At 44.4% G+C, this 18,287-nt stretch overlaps 1 protein-coding gene across 2 annotated transcripts in view; it reads left to right on the forward strand.

The window, feature by feature from the left end:
• The window catches only part of sugp1.S (SURP and G-patch domain containing 1 S homeolog), a 36,893-nt gene extending 23,450 nt beyond the window's left edge, over positions 1–13,443 (forward strand). Inside the window, exons 12-14 of one of the 2 annotated variants that reach the window (XM_041580032.1) lie at positions 911–1,056; positions 2,866–2,995; positions 13,189–13,443. In XM_041580032.1, the coding sequence (XP_041435966.1) occupies positions 911–1,056; positions 2,866–2,995; positions 13,189–13,215 (303 nt within the window). In that variant the 3' untranslated portion in view covers positions 13,216–13,443. Of the gene's footprint in view, positions 1–910; positions 1,057–2,865; positions 2,996–6,987; positions 7,122–13,188 lie in introns of those variants that run through there. The other variant, XM_018239872.2, reaches the window with a different exon arrangement.
• Positions 13,444–18,287: the final 4,844 nt, after the last annotated feature.

The raw sequence follows: 18,287 nt of genomic DNA on the forward strand, positions 1-18,287 counted from the left end.
GTTTGGCCCATCATTGACAAGCTTTAGACTAACACTAGGTTCAGCTTTGTCCAGGGCTGTATTTCAGTTCGGACCACTGACAGCCCATGGAGGTCGACACATGCACCAATCCCAGAAGCAAGAGGGGGACAAGGAATTTGTTTTTGTGTGTTTTAATTTTTTATATATCTATAGGCATTTGAGGGCATCCTAAAGATACCCCCCTGACCCACGAGTGTCTTAATATAAAAAGGGCCCAGTTTCTCTCCCAGTAAAGGAGAAGGAAAGTTACCGAAGCAGTTTATTGCCAATAGATTAGCCCAATAGTGCAAGCTATACGACTATATTTATTCAGTGGAATGCTTTACCATACCAGAGTAAATAGCTCTAGAAGCTCTCTGTTTCTTTAGGATAGCAGCTGCCATATTAGCTTGGTGTGACATCACTTCCTATCCGAGTCTCTCCCTGCTCACTCATAGCTCTGGGCTCAGATTACAGCAGGGAGTGGAGCAAACTGAGCATGCCCTGCCCTGGAGGTTTAAGTTGAAATCAGGAAGTCTGATACAGAAGCCCATGTGTACACAATAGAAGGAAAGAAATGCTGTGTTTCTTTTGACAGAAGACTCAGAGCAGCATTACTTTGATTGTTTACTGGTCTAATTATATAGATCTTTCTGATAAAGCTTACTTAATTTTAGCCTTTCCTTCTCCTTTAACACCAATAATTAAATGATCCAAAGCACGGTCACTAACGGTAGAATTGAGTTCAGTACTAGGTCCAAGAAGTCTTAAAAGTACTGTACTTATGACCTGTAAGTGCAATATGTTTCCACATGAAAGTCAAATATGCAACTTGTACAATTTTGTTGGATATTTGTGAAGAATGTTTGCTACAAATACATCAGTTTGCTGTCTTCTAACGCCACTTTAGGAAGGTCGTGAGCCAGACTATTCTGAGTACAAGGAATTCAAATTGACTGTGGAGAACATTGGATATCAGATGCTTATGAAAATGGGGTGGAAAGAAGGAGATGGTCTGGGTAGTGATGGTCAAGGAATCAAGAACCCTGTTAACAAGTAAGTTTTCATTTTTATCGTTTACCATTTAGGTTATGGCAGTTCAATGGAATTACTATATCATGGCACTAGAGGGCATTGACTGTATAGAAAGCATTTTATAAAGGCTCTTCAAAAACAGACACTAGGATAGTTCTCTTACTAAATATAATATATAAATGTTGTCTGAAAGCTATTGAAGCAGTTCGTTGTCCATAGATTAGCCACAATAGTGCAAGATAGAATGCTATATTTATTCTTTAGAATGCTTTACCATACCTGAGTAAACAGAACTAGAAGCTCGGAGTGTGTTTAGGATAGCAGCTGCCATATTAGCTTGGTGTGACATCACTTCCTGCCTGAGTCTCTCACTGCTTGCTCATAGCACTAGGCTCAGATAACAACGGGGAGGGGAAATGGAGGGAGAGAGGAGCAAACTGAGCATGCTCAAGCCCGTGCCCCAGAGGTTTATGCTGAAAACAAAGTTGCTGTCCAACTTCTGTGGTACTGAGAGCCAAAATTTTACTGGCCTATGTGGTGGAGGGCCAATAATGGAAGTCAGTGTTGGCCACTCCCCTTTTAAATCACACCCACTATAAACCACACCCATGTTACCACAAGAACTTTTAAGATCATATCCACATTAACGGTGGTAGCACACCAAAAAATCAAATGGCTGGCGCTCACTGCAGGGAAATCCCTAATCACTCATATGTGAAAACCTGAAGTCATGTTAAAAACATACCCTTTAATCCATATGCCTCATCCTCCCCTGTGGATAATACAACAACCCCCCAACACATGATTAAACACCTTAGGGGCCCTTAATAACCATTTCCAAATGCTAACAAACCTCAAGAACCAAACCCCTAACAGGCTTACATTCCAGAGGTAGTGTAGGGCAAGAAGAGAATGGCACACACAAGCAGCACTGGGCAAGCAGAGAATGGCGCACACACAAGCAGCACTGGGCAAGCAGAGAATGGCACACACAAGCAGCGCTGGGCAAGTGGAGAATGGCACACACAGGCAGCACTGGGCAAGTGGAGAATGGCACACACAGGCAGCACTGGGCAAGCAGAGAATGGCACACACAGGCAGCATTGAGTAAGCAGAGAATGGCACACACAGGGAGGGAAGGCAGAACAGAGCAGAAGACAGGGAAACCTATCATTCTAATATGTACTACATACAGTGACACAGTGCTGGTGCCGCATTAGCATTTTGTATAAAGTGTGAACAGGTGAACAGTGTGGGCAGGTTCAGTCTGGGACTCGGGTGTGAACAGTACAGGATTTTAAGATACAAACAATAGAGGTGTCACAAGTGTGAACAATACAGGGGGAACACAGGTGTGAACAACACAGGGGATTACAGTGTGAATTTGAGGTTTAAACAATGCAGGGGCCAGTTAATCTCTGTAGTTATACCTTTTAAAGATTACATACGGTAAACAGACACAGCATGTGGGGGGGCCACAGAAGGTGGGGTCGCGGACCGCTAGTTGGACAGCCCTGATATAGACCTTTCTAATAAAGCTGTCTTGGTTTTAACCTTTCCTTCTCCTCTAAAGCACTTTAACTCAAAACTTTAACTACTGAAAGGTAAAATTCTTTCCTCATTCCTTTTGCATAATAATTGAAACCCCATTACTTTGGGTCTGTAGAGCTCACTAACTTTTTGTATCATATTGTGCTGGCCCTAATATATGTGTTTAATAAATTATCTATGCGCAAACTGTATTCACAGAATTGCAATTTTTACAGTATTTGTGAAATATACTGATATAAACTTATATAATACATTTTCATCCCCCAAACTTGTTCCTAGGGGCACTACAGCAGTTGATGGTGCAGGTTTTGGCGTTGACCGCCCAGCAGAGTTAAATAAAGGTGATAATGAATATGATGCATTTCGTAAAAGAATGATGCTGGCATACCGTTTCAGGCCCAATCCACTGGTATGTACCACCACTATCATCTGTCTCTGTGTATATTACTTGTCTTGTGGCAAGAATTATGGTATCACCATACACACACACACAGCCAAAGAATGTCTTATGTGCACACATTAAGTACACTACTTTTCTGCCTATTTAAAGGGTACATTCCCATACAGTTAGTTGGTTTTAGGTAACCTTATTTCAAGACAATTTATACAACTTGTACACTTTATTTCGTTTAGAAAAAACATTTTAAAAGCATGTCTTTACATTAATATGCTTTCTAGTTGTTGTGTTTCACTCAGCTTTTAATTTCAAGCAACTTTGCAATAAACATCAATTATTAAAATATGCAGACTGTTCATGATTTTTAATGGTTTGGAACAGTTTCCTAAGCCTAGCCCCCTGCTCTGCTGCTGATGTTTTTGACTACTTTGAGCTGACTGACTACTGTTAATTTATATCAACAGCCAGTTGTCCTCAGCCTGCATCCTCCAAACCCCACAAGTCCCTGCACACATGATTCCAACAAGGAAAGGCACATCACATTGCAATGCATTGTGGGTTATGTAGTTCCTGCATGCTGTCTGTAAGCTGTGGTGAAGTTGTTACAATTTGTAACATCAGTGTTTAGTCCCTCCTTCCCTGCCAGGATTTCAAATGATACAGAAAGAGAACTGTTAAAGTGGACCTGTCAAACAGACACAAACATCTGTATGATAAAAGTCCTTTTCAAATTAAACGTGAAATCCAATTTCTATTTTTTATTAAAGCATTCATAGCTGCTGTAAGCTCATTTAAAAATCTCAGCTGTCAATCAAGATTGGCAGGACAGACAATTACTTTCACTTTCTATTCAGCACTTCCTAGATGTCACTGCTTTCCCCACATTCCCTAAAGGAAACAAGATCCAAATAATTTATATAGTGTAATTAACATTCATTTTGCTTGACAAATGTGATAAAATAGGATTATGAATCATTTTTTTGGGTGACAGGTCCCCTTTAAAGTTCATTTTGCTTGAATAATGTGATAAAATAGGATTTGGAATAATATTTTTGGTGTCAGGTCCCCTTTAAACAGCTGGATTTCAGCATAGAAAATGTCATTTATTCATACTTTTTGAAGAAACCAGTAACTGTGATGTGTATATTAGGGGTTTCTGTGTTATGTTGGCCTCTTTATCAAATTTTGGTTTGGAAGCTGAGTTCCCCTTTAAATATAAATAAGATCAATTAAGAAAATGTCTCACTATAGTAACGCTTACCCTTTTAAAGAGATTTAAAATGGAGACAACTGAAGAAATAGAGGTTTTTGTACTCACCGTTTAAATCTTTTTCTATTGTCCTATATTGGGGGACACCATGGGGATAGATCCTGCAGTTTGGAGATAGGACACTAACTTGTGAACTGTGACTCCTCCTCCTGCTCTGGGCTTCATCCCCTGCCTTCTCCTACTATGCTCAGTTTTAAAAAAAAGGGTCTTCTCTTAAAGGTGGGCCTCTTTGACCTGGTCTGTGGAAGTAAGGTACTTTTACCTCCAGTAGCCTGGTATATAATCTTGTCTAGCTCGGCCCCAAACAGCTGTTTTCCTTGGAAATGTAGGCTAACGAGGGATCTTTTAGATGTCAGATCTGCTGACCATGTCTTTAGCCATAGGAACGTACGAGCAGCAATGGCTTGTGCTGAGGCTTTGTTGATCAGCTTTGATGCATCTAGGGAAGCATCGCAGATGTATGATGTAGCGTCTGCTATTTGCTATAGTAGGGCATCTGTGGATTGGTCCTCTGAACCGATGAGCGGAGCAGTCTGTTCTACCCAAGCTTCCATAGCTTTTGCTACCCAGGCTATGGCAAAAATTGGTCTTAAGGCTGTACCGGATGCTGTGAAGGATGCCTTGCAGAATCCTTCTAGAAGCTTGTCAATTGGGTCCTTGAATGCTGCTGCGTCTTCCACTGGGATAGTGGTGGCCTTGGATAATCTGGAGACTGGTGGGTCGACCGCTGGGGGTTATGACCAGAGATCAGTGCATTCTTGAGGAAAGGGATAGGTTTGAGAAAAACGCCTAGAGATTTGTACTCTGTGTGGTCTTCAACCTCCCTTTGGGTTCTGGGAGTGTCCTGATCTGGATCAGGTTGTTCCTCTGATTCATCACCTGAAGGTATTTGACCTTCTTTGTCCGAGGGGTTAAACTGTTCCCCAGGGGAGTCTGGGGGCGATATAATGGGGCACTTAGATGCCACAGGTCTGTTGTCTTTTGACTTGGTAGGATTAGACAGGTGTTCCAAGACCTTGTCTAATGTCTCCGGGATGTGGGCTAAATTTTGTAGGCCAGCAAAGGAGAGGGATAGAGTGCTCCCTTTTTTTTTTTTTTTTTAATATAGGAGAGGCAGAGGATACCCCTAAAGTGATGGAGTGGTGTGGCCTCGGTATTTTCGGGTCTACAAGAGAAGATAGGGAGTATAGGTTATCCCAGGCCCCCGAGTTATGTGCACAGTGCGTATTAAAATTCCTCCAATGCTTGCGAGGGAGAAGGCTAGGCCGGAAAACACTTGCCTGAGTAAGCAGAGGGAACTTCGGTAAGTCTGTCGCCCCTGGGGATTCTCCCTTCCTTTAGATAGAGGCGCGCAAGAGAAATGCTGCCGGATGGGTCTGTAGAGGCAGAGACTATCCGGAAGTGCGTGCTCCCATCTTTGGCGCCCAAAGCGACATGGGCATCGTCGCAAGATGGCACCCAGGGACTGAAGAACCGGAAGTGCACGCCTGTGAAGGGCATCCCGAGAGAGCTTTTTTAGCGCTTAGACTGTCCAGTTCCACTACAGCACACTTACATTATTGTAGAACAGTGATCCCCAACCAGTAGCTTGTGAGCAACATGTTTCTCTTCAACCCCTTGGATGTTGCTCCCACTGGCCTCAAAGCAGGAGCTCATTTTTTGAAGGCAAGTTTTGGTTGTATAAAAACCAGGTGCATTGCCAAACAGAGCCTGAATGTAGGTTGACAATCCACATAGGGGCTACTAAATGGCCAATCACAGCCCTAATTTGGCAGCCCTAGAACATTTTTCATGCAAATGTTGCTCCCCAACTCCTTTTACTTCTGAGTGTTGCTCACGAGTTCTAAAGGTTGGGGATCCCTGGTGTAGAAGTACAAATGCTGGTTCAGTCCTCCGTGGAGTGGAAACACAGCTACGGGGAGTGGGTAGCTAGCCTGGGCAAAGGAGTTCTTTAGGTTAGAACCTAAGCAGCAGGGGGGACACGTGAACAAGTTCAATGGTCCCTATTCATGGCATGATGCTAACCGTGGTCCTTGATCATTTGCTCCAGCCACTATTTTTCTGTGTCTTCTCCTCTGAGGACACTAAAATAAACTGGGCATAGTAGGAGGAGGAGTCACAGTTAACAAGTTAGTGTCCTATATCCAAGCTGCAGGATCTTAATCCCTATGGTGCCTTTGTCCCCCAATTAGGCAAGAGAAATGTAGTATAGTGTAAGGGACAACTAATGTTCCATTTGTGCAACTTATTCATAGTGTACACTTTGTCATACAGCAGTACTGCGTAAGTAAATCCAAGCTTTTCTGAAATTCTGCGCTTGCAGATTTTGGGTGCCTACATCTAGGTCTATTCCTCAACATGTGATAAGATACACATGTTCCAAGACAGATTTCTGTCCCTGGCTTGGAATTGTTCAGGTACCATGGGGCTGTATTTATTAACATTGGAGATGTACATTAATGGTGATGTTGCTCATAGCAACCATCAGCAATTTGATTGGAACTGTTAAAAAAACAAAAGCAAAGTTCTCACTGGTTGCTATTGGCAACATCACTGGTGACGTTTGTCTCCAATGTTAATAAACATGCCCCTAAGTATGCAGTCTATTCACCAATGTAAATGAGGGGTGCAGGCAAGAAACAAGGAAAAAAGTTCTTCAAATAGAACCTTGATAACTGGTATTTACAATGCCTAAGCACCATCAAAATAATAAACTTTATTTAAACCATTACAGAGAGACTCTTGTTCCAGGCATTAGTTAAATTAAAACTAATCGGGAGGTTGGGGCGTGGCCTAACCACCGATGTAGTGAGACGCGCTTCTCTAGTGCTCCGGGGACAATCGATCCGACACTGTTGATCCTGTGCAACCTGCTGACCCAAACCAGCTTCAAAAGGTGCCTATTCCCTTACCCTTCAACTTATGATGGGGGGACACAAGAAAGGGAGCGAGCCGGCTGCCAACAAGCTCGACAAATTTGTGCGGCTGCAAAACCAAGATGGCGCCCGATCAAGCAGATCCGACACGCCGCCATCGCAGGCCCTGGATCCCGCGCCACCAGCTTCCCAATCTGAGCCGGAACCTACACTCCATGAAGTGCTTAATGCAATCCGGGACACGAGAGTGGCGGTGGAGGTAAAAATAGATACGAGAGTGGAGGAGGTAAAAGTCGACCTGGCACTTCTCCGACAAGACCTCCAGAGACTGCGGGAACGCACAGTGGAATCGGAGCGCAGGATATCCGACCTGGAGGACAATACAAGAAGCCTCCCGCAGACTATTAATGAGCTCCGTGAACAGCTGAAACAGTGCAAAGCACACGCTGATGACCTGGAAGGGAGGCAAAGACGGAACAATATCAGGATCGTGGGGGTCCCGGAGGGGCAGGAAGGTACTGCGCCAGAGCTGTTCCTTGAGAATATTATTAGGAATCACTTGGGTGCAGCGCATCTGTCTCAAATGTTCCTGATTGAGCGCGCACACAGAATACCGATGCGGCAGCCTCCCCCCGGTGCCCCCCCCCGCACAATGATAGCGAAGATACTGAACTACCGAGATCGTGATGTCATACTGCGTCAGATGCGCTCTAAAGGGGACCTGATCCTGGGGGATGCGAAAGTCCTCTTCTTCCCTGACTACACCATGGAGGTACAGAAGCAAAGAGCTAAATATGCCGACGTCAGGAAAAAGCTGCGAGATAAAGGAATTGCCTACTCGACGGTCTTCCCTGCTAAGTTGAGAGTGGTCGACGGCGGGTCTGCCAAGTTCTTCACGACACCTCAAGAGGCTTTGGACTGGCTGGAGAGACGCTAAGTCTATATCTGGTCCCTACTCCCAGTGTTGCTGACTGGCTCCGTTAAGCAGAAATCCTTTTCAATTAGTCGAAGGGTCTGTGAGTATGATTCTCCACAATACCATCTATCTGGACTGATGAGACATTTGTCTCCCACTATTTACATGGGTGCACCTTCATATGACTGTGAACTTATGGGGGGGTTGTATGTACACCCGGATTCCAGAGGGGCTTATTGCACCCTAATTATAGTCTATTACGTTTGAATGCTTTACAGTTGGGTTGCCATGTCCCAAGCGGACGATGCAAGAGTTTTGTTAAGGGTAAAGGCCCACCCACGGTTTCAGGGTGGACAGGGCGGGTTAGGGAGTTTCGGGTTCCCCCACTTTTTCCTCATATCCCTCCCCCAGGTTTCCCCCCGCCTATGCAGCAGTGAGGCAACTAAACAGTCACGGAATCTCATAAAGGATAATGGCTAATGTAACCTTAGTGTCATGGAACGTCAGGGGTCTCAATGACAAATTCAAAAGAGCCCTCCTGTTCAAGGCCCTTAAGCAATGGTCCCCAGCAATAGTGTGCCTCCAAGAGACCCACCTTACAGGTCAGAAAGTCTTAGCGCTTAGGAGAGGGTGGGTGGCGCAGGCCTATCATGCCACCTTCTCCACTCATGCACGAGGGGTTTCGATCCTAGTGAAAAAGGGCATCCGCTTTACCTTGCACCAAATTCATACTGACCACTATGGTAGATTTCTCATTTTGCACTGTACTCTTATCACGTTTGAATTTGTGTTAATCAATGTATACATGCCCCCTCCTTTTTCAACTGAGCTCCTGAGTACTGTCCTGGCTAAAGTGGCTGCACTGCCCCCTCTTCCACAGTGTTGGGTGGGTGACTTTAATTGTGGTATGAACCCAGTGCTTGACAAATTTAAGTCCACGGATGACAAACCTAGCAAACTGAATCTTTGGGCGGAGTCTATGGGCCTTCATGACCTCTGGCGAGCTCGGTACCCCACGACCCAAACTTACTCCTGTCATTCTGCCACCCACCAGACACTTTCTAGAATTGATCTTGCCCTAGTAACACCTGAGGCGGCTGCTAAGATTAGTCACATTCATTACGGGCCTCGCTCTATATCGGATCACTCCCCTCTAATTATCTCCCTACAGCCCTGTGATTATTCAGCTCCCAGGAGATGGAGGCTTAGTCCCTTATGGCTTGCTCAAGAGGAAATCTCTGACAAAGTGCAACTGACCGCAGATCAATACTGGGCTGAGAATCAAGGCACTGTATCCTCTCCGATACTGTGGGACGCCTTTAAAGCAGTGTCTAGGGGTGCTCTGATACAGGCTATTAATACAGTGAGAGCTAGGACCCAATCTGAAGTTAAACTAGCAACAGAGGAGGCTGAGGAGTCAGAGAGGGCACATGTAGAGTCGCCTTCGGATGTAACATATGAACAAATGGTCCTAGCGCAGACCAAGTTGAAATGTAAACTAACAGAAGCCACACAAAAAAAGTTATTGTATGCCTCTCAGAGAGGGTTTGAACAAGGGGAAAAATCCGGGAAATTGCTGGCATATCTATCTAAAGCCTCAATGTCACAAACGATTATACATAGACTTACCTCAGACTCAGGGGACTCCATAACTGATCCGAAACAGATGGCGGACGTATTTGCAGACTATTACACCACCCTGTACCACTCTAGGGTGGACTATACCCATGCCCAACTGTCAGACTACCTTGGAGATATTCCCCTTCCTAGGCTCCATGCCTCGCATGCCACTCTACTTGATAGCCCCATCACAGCGGCAGAGATAAGTGAGGCGATAGCGACCATGGCCCCGTCTAAGTCTCCGGGCCCTGATGGCCTTCCCATAGAGTGGTACCGTACGCTGGGGGTTAAAATGGCAGGTACGTTGAGTGACATTCTTTCCCAGTCAAATCAGGACGGTAGGCTCCCTCCATCCTTTGCCAATGCCCTAATTGTCCTAATTCATAAGGAAGGAAAGGACCCTGCTCTCTGTGGGTCTTACCGCCCTATCTCCCTGATAAATGTGGATGCAAAAGTTCTGGCCAAGGTATTGGCGGTTCGGCTACAACGAATAATCACACATTTGATCCATCCTGACCAGACTGGGTTCATGCCTAAGAGGTCCACTGATGTTAATCTAAGGCGCTTGTACTATAACATGCAGGTACCACATGACAACTCGGGGTCCAGGGTGGTGGTCTCCCTGGACTCAGAAAAAGCATTTGACTCGATAGAGTGGCCTTACTTATGGGCGGTTTTGGAGCAGTATGGGTTTGGCAAGCAATTCATTAAGTGGATCCAGTTGCTTTATAGTAATCCCACGGCACAGGTTCGGGTAAATGACACTACCTCCTCCACCTTTCCGCTGAGTAGGGGGACTCGCCAAGGTTGCCCACTGTCTCCGCTCCTATTTGCCTTGGCAATAGAACCACTGGCCACCAAAATCCGCTTGTCTCCGCATCTCTCAGGCTTAAAATATGGCCCTGTGGAGGAAAGGATATCCCTATATGCGGATGATGTCCTCCTTTATTTGGCGGACCCGGGCCCCTCCTTGGCAGAGGTGCTAAATATTTTTTCCAACTTTTCGAGATATGCTGGCCTTCGCATAAATTGGTCTAAGTCAGTCATTTTTCCCCTAGAACCCTCCCTTGAGCAGACTCAGACAGCGGACCCCCGCTTAAAGTGGGTTACAAGCTTTAGGTATCTTGGGATTAATATTCACCTTGACCCCGAACAGTTTGTTCCCTTAAATATAATCCCAATTAATCAGCAACTATCTAAATCTATACAGGCGTGGGGCCCCCTCCCGCTAACGCTGTGGGGTAGAATAAATATCATAAAAATGGTATTCCTGCCGAAATATCTGTACCTGTTCCACAACTCTCCGACCCCATTATCCAAGCAAGTCTGCACCTCTGTTCAAGCAATGATAACACCTTTCCTGTGGAACAACAAAGGAGCCAGAATCTCTTCTGCTCGATTGATGGCCCCGTATGCCAGGGGGGGCCTGAGTCTCCCCAATTTCTTCCTCTACTATATTGCGGCCCAGCTTAGCTATGTCAATTGGTGGCTGTCTCAGGACTTAGATAACCCCAATGTTGTATTGCAGGCCAGGCTCTTGGGCTCACTGGAGGCCCTAAGGAACTATGTGTATAGAAAGTCTAGGGATTATCCTACATTACCCCCTTGTATGAAAGCCCCCTATACGGCCTGGATGCATATGGTCAGACTAACTAAAACCAAACAGCCAATACTGTCTCCTATGCTGCCCTTATGGAGGAACTCCCAGTTACAGCAGTTTGATAATGTGGAGGTCATGGGCTACTGGACCTCGAAGGGCATCAAGTATTTGGGGGACATTGTAGTCAACTCGAGGTTTATGGACATGGTGGCGTTGAGGGATAAGATTGCTACTCCCAATTTACCCATGTTTAGGTATCTGCAGTTACGGCACATATTTGCGGCACAATTTGGCTCAGGAGATCTAGCAATGGTGGTGCCAACAGTCTTAGCACAACTAAGTAAGGAGGAAACGGCTAAAATGGTCTCGGGATTATATTCACTCCTCCTGGCATCCACTGCCTCGCCCTTTCAGTCTGCCTATAAGCAATGGCAGGTAGACATGCCTGGTCTGAGTGAGGACCAGTGGGATGAGACAACGGGCAGACTCTACCAATTCTTGATTAGCTCGAGAGACAGGTTGATACAATACAAATTTCTGATGCGGATATATCTCACCCCTAATAGGCTCCACAAAATGGGAAGACTACCCCGTCCCACGTGTAAAAGATGTGGGGTGGCGGATGGAACCTTTTGGCACATGGTATGGGAGTGCCCGGTTATTTCCAGATATTGGTCCAATATCACACTGTATATTGCTGAGGTCCTGTCCCTCCCCCCGCTGCGAACCCCCGAAATCTGCCTACTGGGAGTAGTTGACGATATAGTGCCACTCAGTTGTACCAGAATATTACTAAGATCCCTACTTTTTTATGCCAAGAAACTAATGATTATTCACTGGATGGCCCCCCACCCTCCCCAAAGACAGGGCTGGATTGGGTATGTGAACAAGATGCTCCCATTAATTAAATTGACATATGAAGCTAGGGGTCACCCCAACAAATTTGAGAGAATATGGGGTATTTGGTTAGAAGCACATTTGTTGTCATTACCATGATGATACTGTATGTTTTGAGAAATGCACTGTCGTATGTTTGGCTCATACTTATGTTGTTTTCGCTGCTGGTGTACCTTTTCCCCCCCCCTTCCCTTCCCTCTTTCTTTCTGTACCCTTTCCCAGTTACACTTTAAAACAATAAAAAGAACACCTTTTAAAAAAAAAAAAAACTAATCGGGAGGCAATTCTGAATGACTCTGCTGGGATAAATAAAGATTACTGTAAGGGCCTTGTCACATGGGGCTCTTCATTGCCTGGCAGGAGATCTCCCCTCCCATGGATGATGCAAAGGGCCAAATATTATTGGTCCTTCATTAGTTGGAATTGCTGCGAATAAACCACATTACAAGGACCCTGCGTATAATCTGGATTATGCTATCTATTGTATAAGACCCCTAATTGGTTGCCTTAGGAATGGCTTTACCCCTGAAACTTTCTATACTTTTAAGTTCTTTCATAGAGGATGAAGCATTTTTGTTTTCTATGGATGGAGTCTTTACTGGATGATTCTTGTTTGTCCTTGTCCAGGCACGGTCTTTATACACTTCTTGTTAAAACTTTCAAACACCGTAGCATAAAGATTTATAGACAGATGTCCCAAATACATTCCAATGATGACAAAATACTGGTTCCAGCTAGTATCTGAGACCATTTTTTTTTCACTGGGGAGAAACAAGTAAAAAAAATGCCATTTTCACTTCTATACAATTAAGGCAAGCATGTTGATGGGAAACTTGTTAGTTCACTCTAACAGGGAAGAATGCAAACAGAAAGCTGTATAGATAATAATTCTTTATTGGGAGGAACGCTGATGAGGAAAACTGGTATTGAGAATAGAAAATTGGACAGAAAATACTGTGTGCTCATCTTGCAGTTTGTAAAGTTTATAGACCTATTGATGATGAAAAATTATTTCTCTGTTTTCAGAATAACCCCCGGCGTCCTTATTACTGAAGGTTCAGTGCAAGCTGCCTCTTAATGAACTGTGATCTCTGCAAAAATCTCACCACCTTCCTGTTACTTATGATACTGGAAAAAGCACCTTTATGGCTCATAGTATGTAAGGACTCCTGTCTGCTGCCAACATTAGTTGGAACCCATAGCAAACACATGTACCTTTTGCATTCCTTCACAATTAGCTGTCCCAGAAAGACTACTTAATAAACCTTTTTAGTTCAAAAACTGTCTGTTATTTTATGAAAGAACACTGAGTTGCCCATTGCCATGCAGTCAGTAATGGGTCCAAATGTTGGTATTTTTTCTCGGAGACCACTCCAGTGTTTTTTTTAGAATACATTGTAGCTGAATGATGTACATGATGTCTTATCTTAGATTAAAATGTTTTCATGCAGCTGTACAATCTATTATATCTTTCTATGGGATACTTTCTCACTAGTGTAAGTAGAAATATGGGAAGGTGCCCAAAGGGAGGTGTAAACTCTCACTCACCCCTGTTTCTCCTTTCACGGAAGATTCTAGTGCTTGAGGCTACTTTAGCTGTGAGAGCGGTGCCCACCCTTTGAGTCTTACATAGGAATGAGAGGTCAGGGGCTGTTCTTTACTCTCATCTGGAGCTGGAGTCATCAAACTATTATGCAGTTTTTGGTATTGCCTCTATAGAAAATGTGATAACCAGAACAAATTAAAAAATGAAAGAAACTCACATGAACGCAGGTTTTCTTATGGTGAACCCATCTTAAAGGGGTGTGTTAGGGCCAAAAAGTCTTACAGCCACTTGGACCCCTTATAATCAGCCATTACAATAGCTATTTCATTTAACTTAAAGGAGTGGTTCGCCTAAAATGTAACTTTTAGTATGTTATAGCTGGCTAATTCTAAGCAACTTTTCAATTGGCCTTCATTTTTTTTTTTTTATATTTTTCATATTATTTACCTTCATCTTCTGACTTTTTTTCAAGCTTTCAAATGGGGTTGCTGACTTCAACTGAAAACAAATGCTCTGTAAGGCTACATGTAAAGACACACATTTATTGTTTTTGCTACTTTTTATTACTCATCTTTCTCTTCAGATCCTCTCCTATTCAAATTCTAGTCTCTTATGCAAACAAATGCATGGTTGCTAGGGTCATTTGGACCCTAGCAACCAGATTGTTGGAATTGCAAACTGGAGAGCTGCTAAATAACTAATAAAACACAAATAAAAAAATGGAACCTGATTGCAAATTGTCTCAGAATATCACTCTCTACATCATACTAAAAGTTAACCCATAGGTGAACAACCCCTTTAATACTTTCAGTGAGTTATAGTCTGACAGTTCCATAATGGTTCCATAGTGTATAACTAAGGCATCTAAAATGAGATTTCTTCTTTTCTGTGTAATCTGTTAGAAGGGTCAGATATGGAAAGGGGACAGTGTCTTTTGCCCCAATGTACCTAGGATTTAAATGTTAAATATGTTCCCAGAAATGTAGTTTCATACCCTCCTAAAAATTTAAAATGATCAATACGAACTGTGAGTATGTTAGAATTTTAGAAAAATTCACATGAATTCAAAATTCATGTGATAAATGGGCCTCTACATGTTGTGACATAGTCCTGCAGTATATGGGGTACAAGTATATTAACCCAGTTCATAAATGCAGGCCTGTGGCTATGTATCTGTGGTGCAACACATTACATGAGCAGTGAGATTGCTATAATGAATCAGAGTACTGCAAGAACACTGGTTCCTTTTCTGCAGAAATTTGGTGCCCCCATTGCCACCGATAGGGATGTAGCGAACGGGCGGAAAAAATGTTTGCGAACATATTTGCGAACTTGCGTCCAAAAATGCGAACGGTTCGCGAACGTCGCGAACCCCATAGACTTCAATGGGAAGGCGAATTTTAAAAGCTAGAAAAGACATTTCTGGCCAGAAAAATGATTTTAAAGTTGTTAAAGGGTGCAACGACCTGGACAGTGGCATGCCAGAGGGGGATCAAGGGCAAAAATGTATCTGAAAAATACATTGTTGACACAGCGCTGCGTTTTGTGCTGTAAAGGGCAGAAATCACACTACGTCACTCAGGTGATGTTTCTGGACACGGAATGTGAAAAAGCTCACACAGCGAGGTGGCACTTGGTTAAAGACGGGGCAAACAATACTTGCAAGGGCAACGTATACAGTAGTGCATACGGAATATATTATTGCTGCTGTAAAGACATCACTCAGGTGATGTTTACGGACACGGAATTATTATTGTTATTTAGACAGAATGTGAAAAAGCTCACACAGCTAGGTGGCACTTCCATACCTCCCAACTGTCCCTCTTTTGACCACTCAACCCCCTGTCCCTCTTTTGTACTGGAAAGTCCCTCTTTTCTCTGCACTGAACAGCCAGAAAAAAAACAGTTTCTAACTTAATTGGCTTTTGGCAGAGAGCTCAGAACAGCTAACAGGTGCAAATAAGATACTTTGTAACAATTTTGACTCTGGTTGGTGCTGGTAGTGGTGAACTACTAGGAGGAGCAGCACACCAGTCCCTCTTTTCTCTGAACTGAACAGCCAGAAAAAAAACAGTTTCTAACTTAATTAGCTTTTGGCAGAGAGCTCAGAACAGCTAACAGGTGCAAATAAGATACTTTGTAACAATTTTGACTCTGGTTGGTGCTGGTGGTGGTGAACTACTAGGAGGAGCAGCACACCAGTCCCTCTTTTCTCTGCACTGAACAGCCAGAAAAAAAAACAGTTTCTAACTTAATTAGCTTTTGGCAGAAAGCTCAGAACAGCTAACAGGTGCAAATAAGATACTTTGTAACAATTTTGACTCTGGTTGGTGCTGGTAGTGGTGAACTACTAGGAGGAGCAGCACACCAGTCCCACTCCCCAACACAGCTAGACTAATAGCACTGGGCTCTTATAGTAGCAAAGTAAAAAAACAAAAAAGAAAATAAAAGCAGTCCTTACAAGGACTATTGGGTTATTACAGCAGTCAGCAGATGAGATCAGAAGCAGTGCCCACAGCAGCTACATACAGAGCACTGCAGTAGAAGGTAGATTACTAGTCAGCAAAGCTAACTAACCTAAACTCACTGTCCCTCAAATCCCTGCAGAGTTCTGTCCCTACAATACAGAGCAGTATCAAGTAGATTACTAGCCAGCAAAGTTACTATCAACTGTCCCTCAAATCACTAAACAGCTCTCTCCCTACACTAGCTCTTCCAAGCACACACAGGCAGAATGAAAAAACGCTGCAGGGCTTCAGTTTATATATGGAAGGGGAGTGGTCCAGGGGGTGTGGGGGTGGTCCAGGAGGGAGAGCTTCCTGATTGGCTGCCATGTATCTGCTGGTCTAGGGTGAGAGGTCAAAAATAAGCGCCAGCTAAGGCGAACCCAAATTGGCGAACGTCGCGCGACGTTCGCGAACATTTGGCGGACGCGAACGGCCGATGTTCGCGCGAATTAGTTCGCGGGCGAACAGTCCGCGACATCCCTAGCCACCGACTGATATCTGCTTGACCTTCTGGGGTACGGTTGCCACTTGAGTGCTATTTTACCTGCCCAGTCAATAACAATGAGTGTTGGGAGTTGCAGTTTAAAATCAGTTCTAGAACATTAGGAAGAATATCCCTGTGTCTAGTTTTATATGTGCCTATGGCATACAATATGCTGCACCAACAGCTGTAGTTAAAGGAGAAGGAAAGTCTTCTTCCATTTGGGGGTGCCAAATGTTAAGAAACCCCCAAGTTATTGTATTACTTACCTGAAACCCCTGGCCAGTGCTCCTATCAGCAGAAAACTGCACTGGCCTGGGGTTATACCAGTGAGCACTACGGAGCAATCCTATTCCAGCTTCTTTCTACAAATTTCCCGGGGCAGACGCATGCGCAGTAGAAGGAAATAGCTGACTTTGTAGTTAAAGATAGGTATCTGGCTCTACTACGCATGTGCAACCGCGAGAAGAAGAAGCGGGAAGAGGATCGCTTTGTGGTGCTCACTGGTATAACACCGGGCGGTGCAGTTTTCTGCTGATAGGAGCACTGACACGGGGTTTCAGGTAAGTTAATACAATCACTTGGGGGTGCCTAACATTTGGCACCCCCCAAGAGGAAGAAGACTTCCCTTCTCCTTTAAAACTTGCCAATGCTGGACATTCTAGTTTAACCTCGTCGGCGCTAACCCCCCTCCCGTGTATTGCCCCCCCTCCCTCCTGGCCTACCCCTCCCGCTGGGCAAATGCCCCTAACTTGTTACTTACCCTTCTGCGCAGGTCCAGTCCAGGGAGTTCACAGGTGACATCTTCCACGTGATCTTCTTCCTTCTTTGACCGGCGCATGCGCAGTAGGATCGTTTCGCCGGAACGATCTACTGCGCATGCGCGTGGCTTTTGGCGCATGCGCAGTAGATCCGTACCGGCGAAACGATCCTACTGCGCATGCGCCAAAAGCCGGTCAAAGGAGGAAGAAGATCGCGTGGAAGAAGATGTCGCCTGTGAACTCCCTGGACTGGACCTGCGCAGAAGGGTAAGTAACAAGTTAGGGGCATTTGCCCAGCGGGAGGGGTAGGCCAGGGGGGAGGAGGGAGGGGGGTTAGCGCCGACGAGGTTTCCTTCCCCTTTAAGCAACTGCTTTTAGGGCCACAGTTTGGTACCGTGACAAACGGTTTTGCTGATGGAAATGTCACTGTGTTACTGCTAACGGCATTGAAATGAACTTGAGTAATGTACCTGCTAACCAGACAAATAGCAAATAGCTATCCTATAATAGTCTGAGCATTTTTTAGGGAATATTACTATATATGAAATCACTCTGGTGCCTCAAACCTAAGTGAATCAAGTGATTAACAGCCTTGGGGGGGGGGTTTAATATTAAACACGTGGCATCTGCAGCCTAATCTTAAATCCTGTACATCACAAACAAAGAGCTGTGCTATGGCTTCTCATATTTTTTATTCTTGATTTTCTGCACATTTACAACAAGAAAATTATCCCACCACTGTAATTTGATTTCTCTCTTGAAAAGCTGCAAGAAGGTTGAAAACCAGCCCTGCAAATCTACCAAAAGTATAAAGGAATCCAAGCAGCAGC

Source organism: Xenopus laevis, chromosome 1S (assembly GCF_017654675.1).
Source record: "Xenopus laevis strain J_2021 chromosome 1S, Xenopus_laevis_v10.1, whole genome shotgun sequence".
Lineage (NCBI taxonomy): Eukaryota > Metazoa > Chordata > Amphibia > Anura > Pipidae > Xenopus > Xenopus laevis.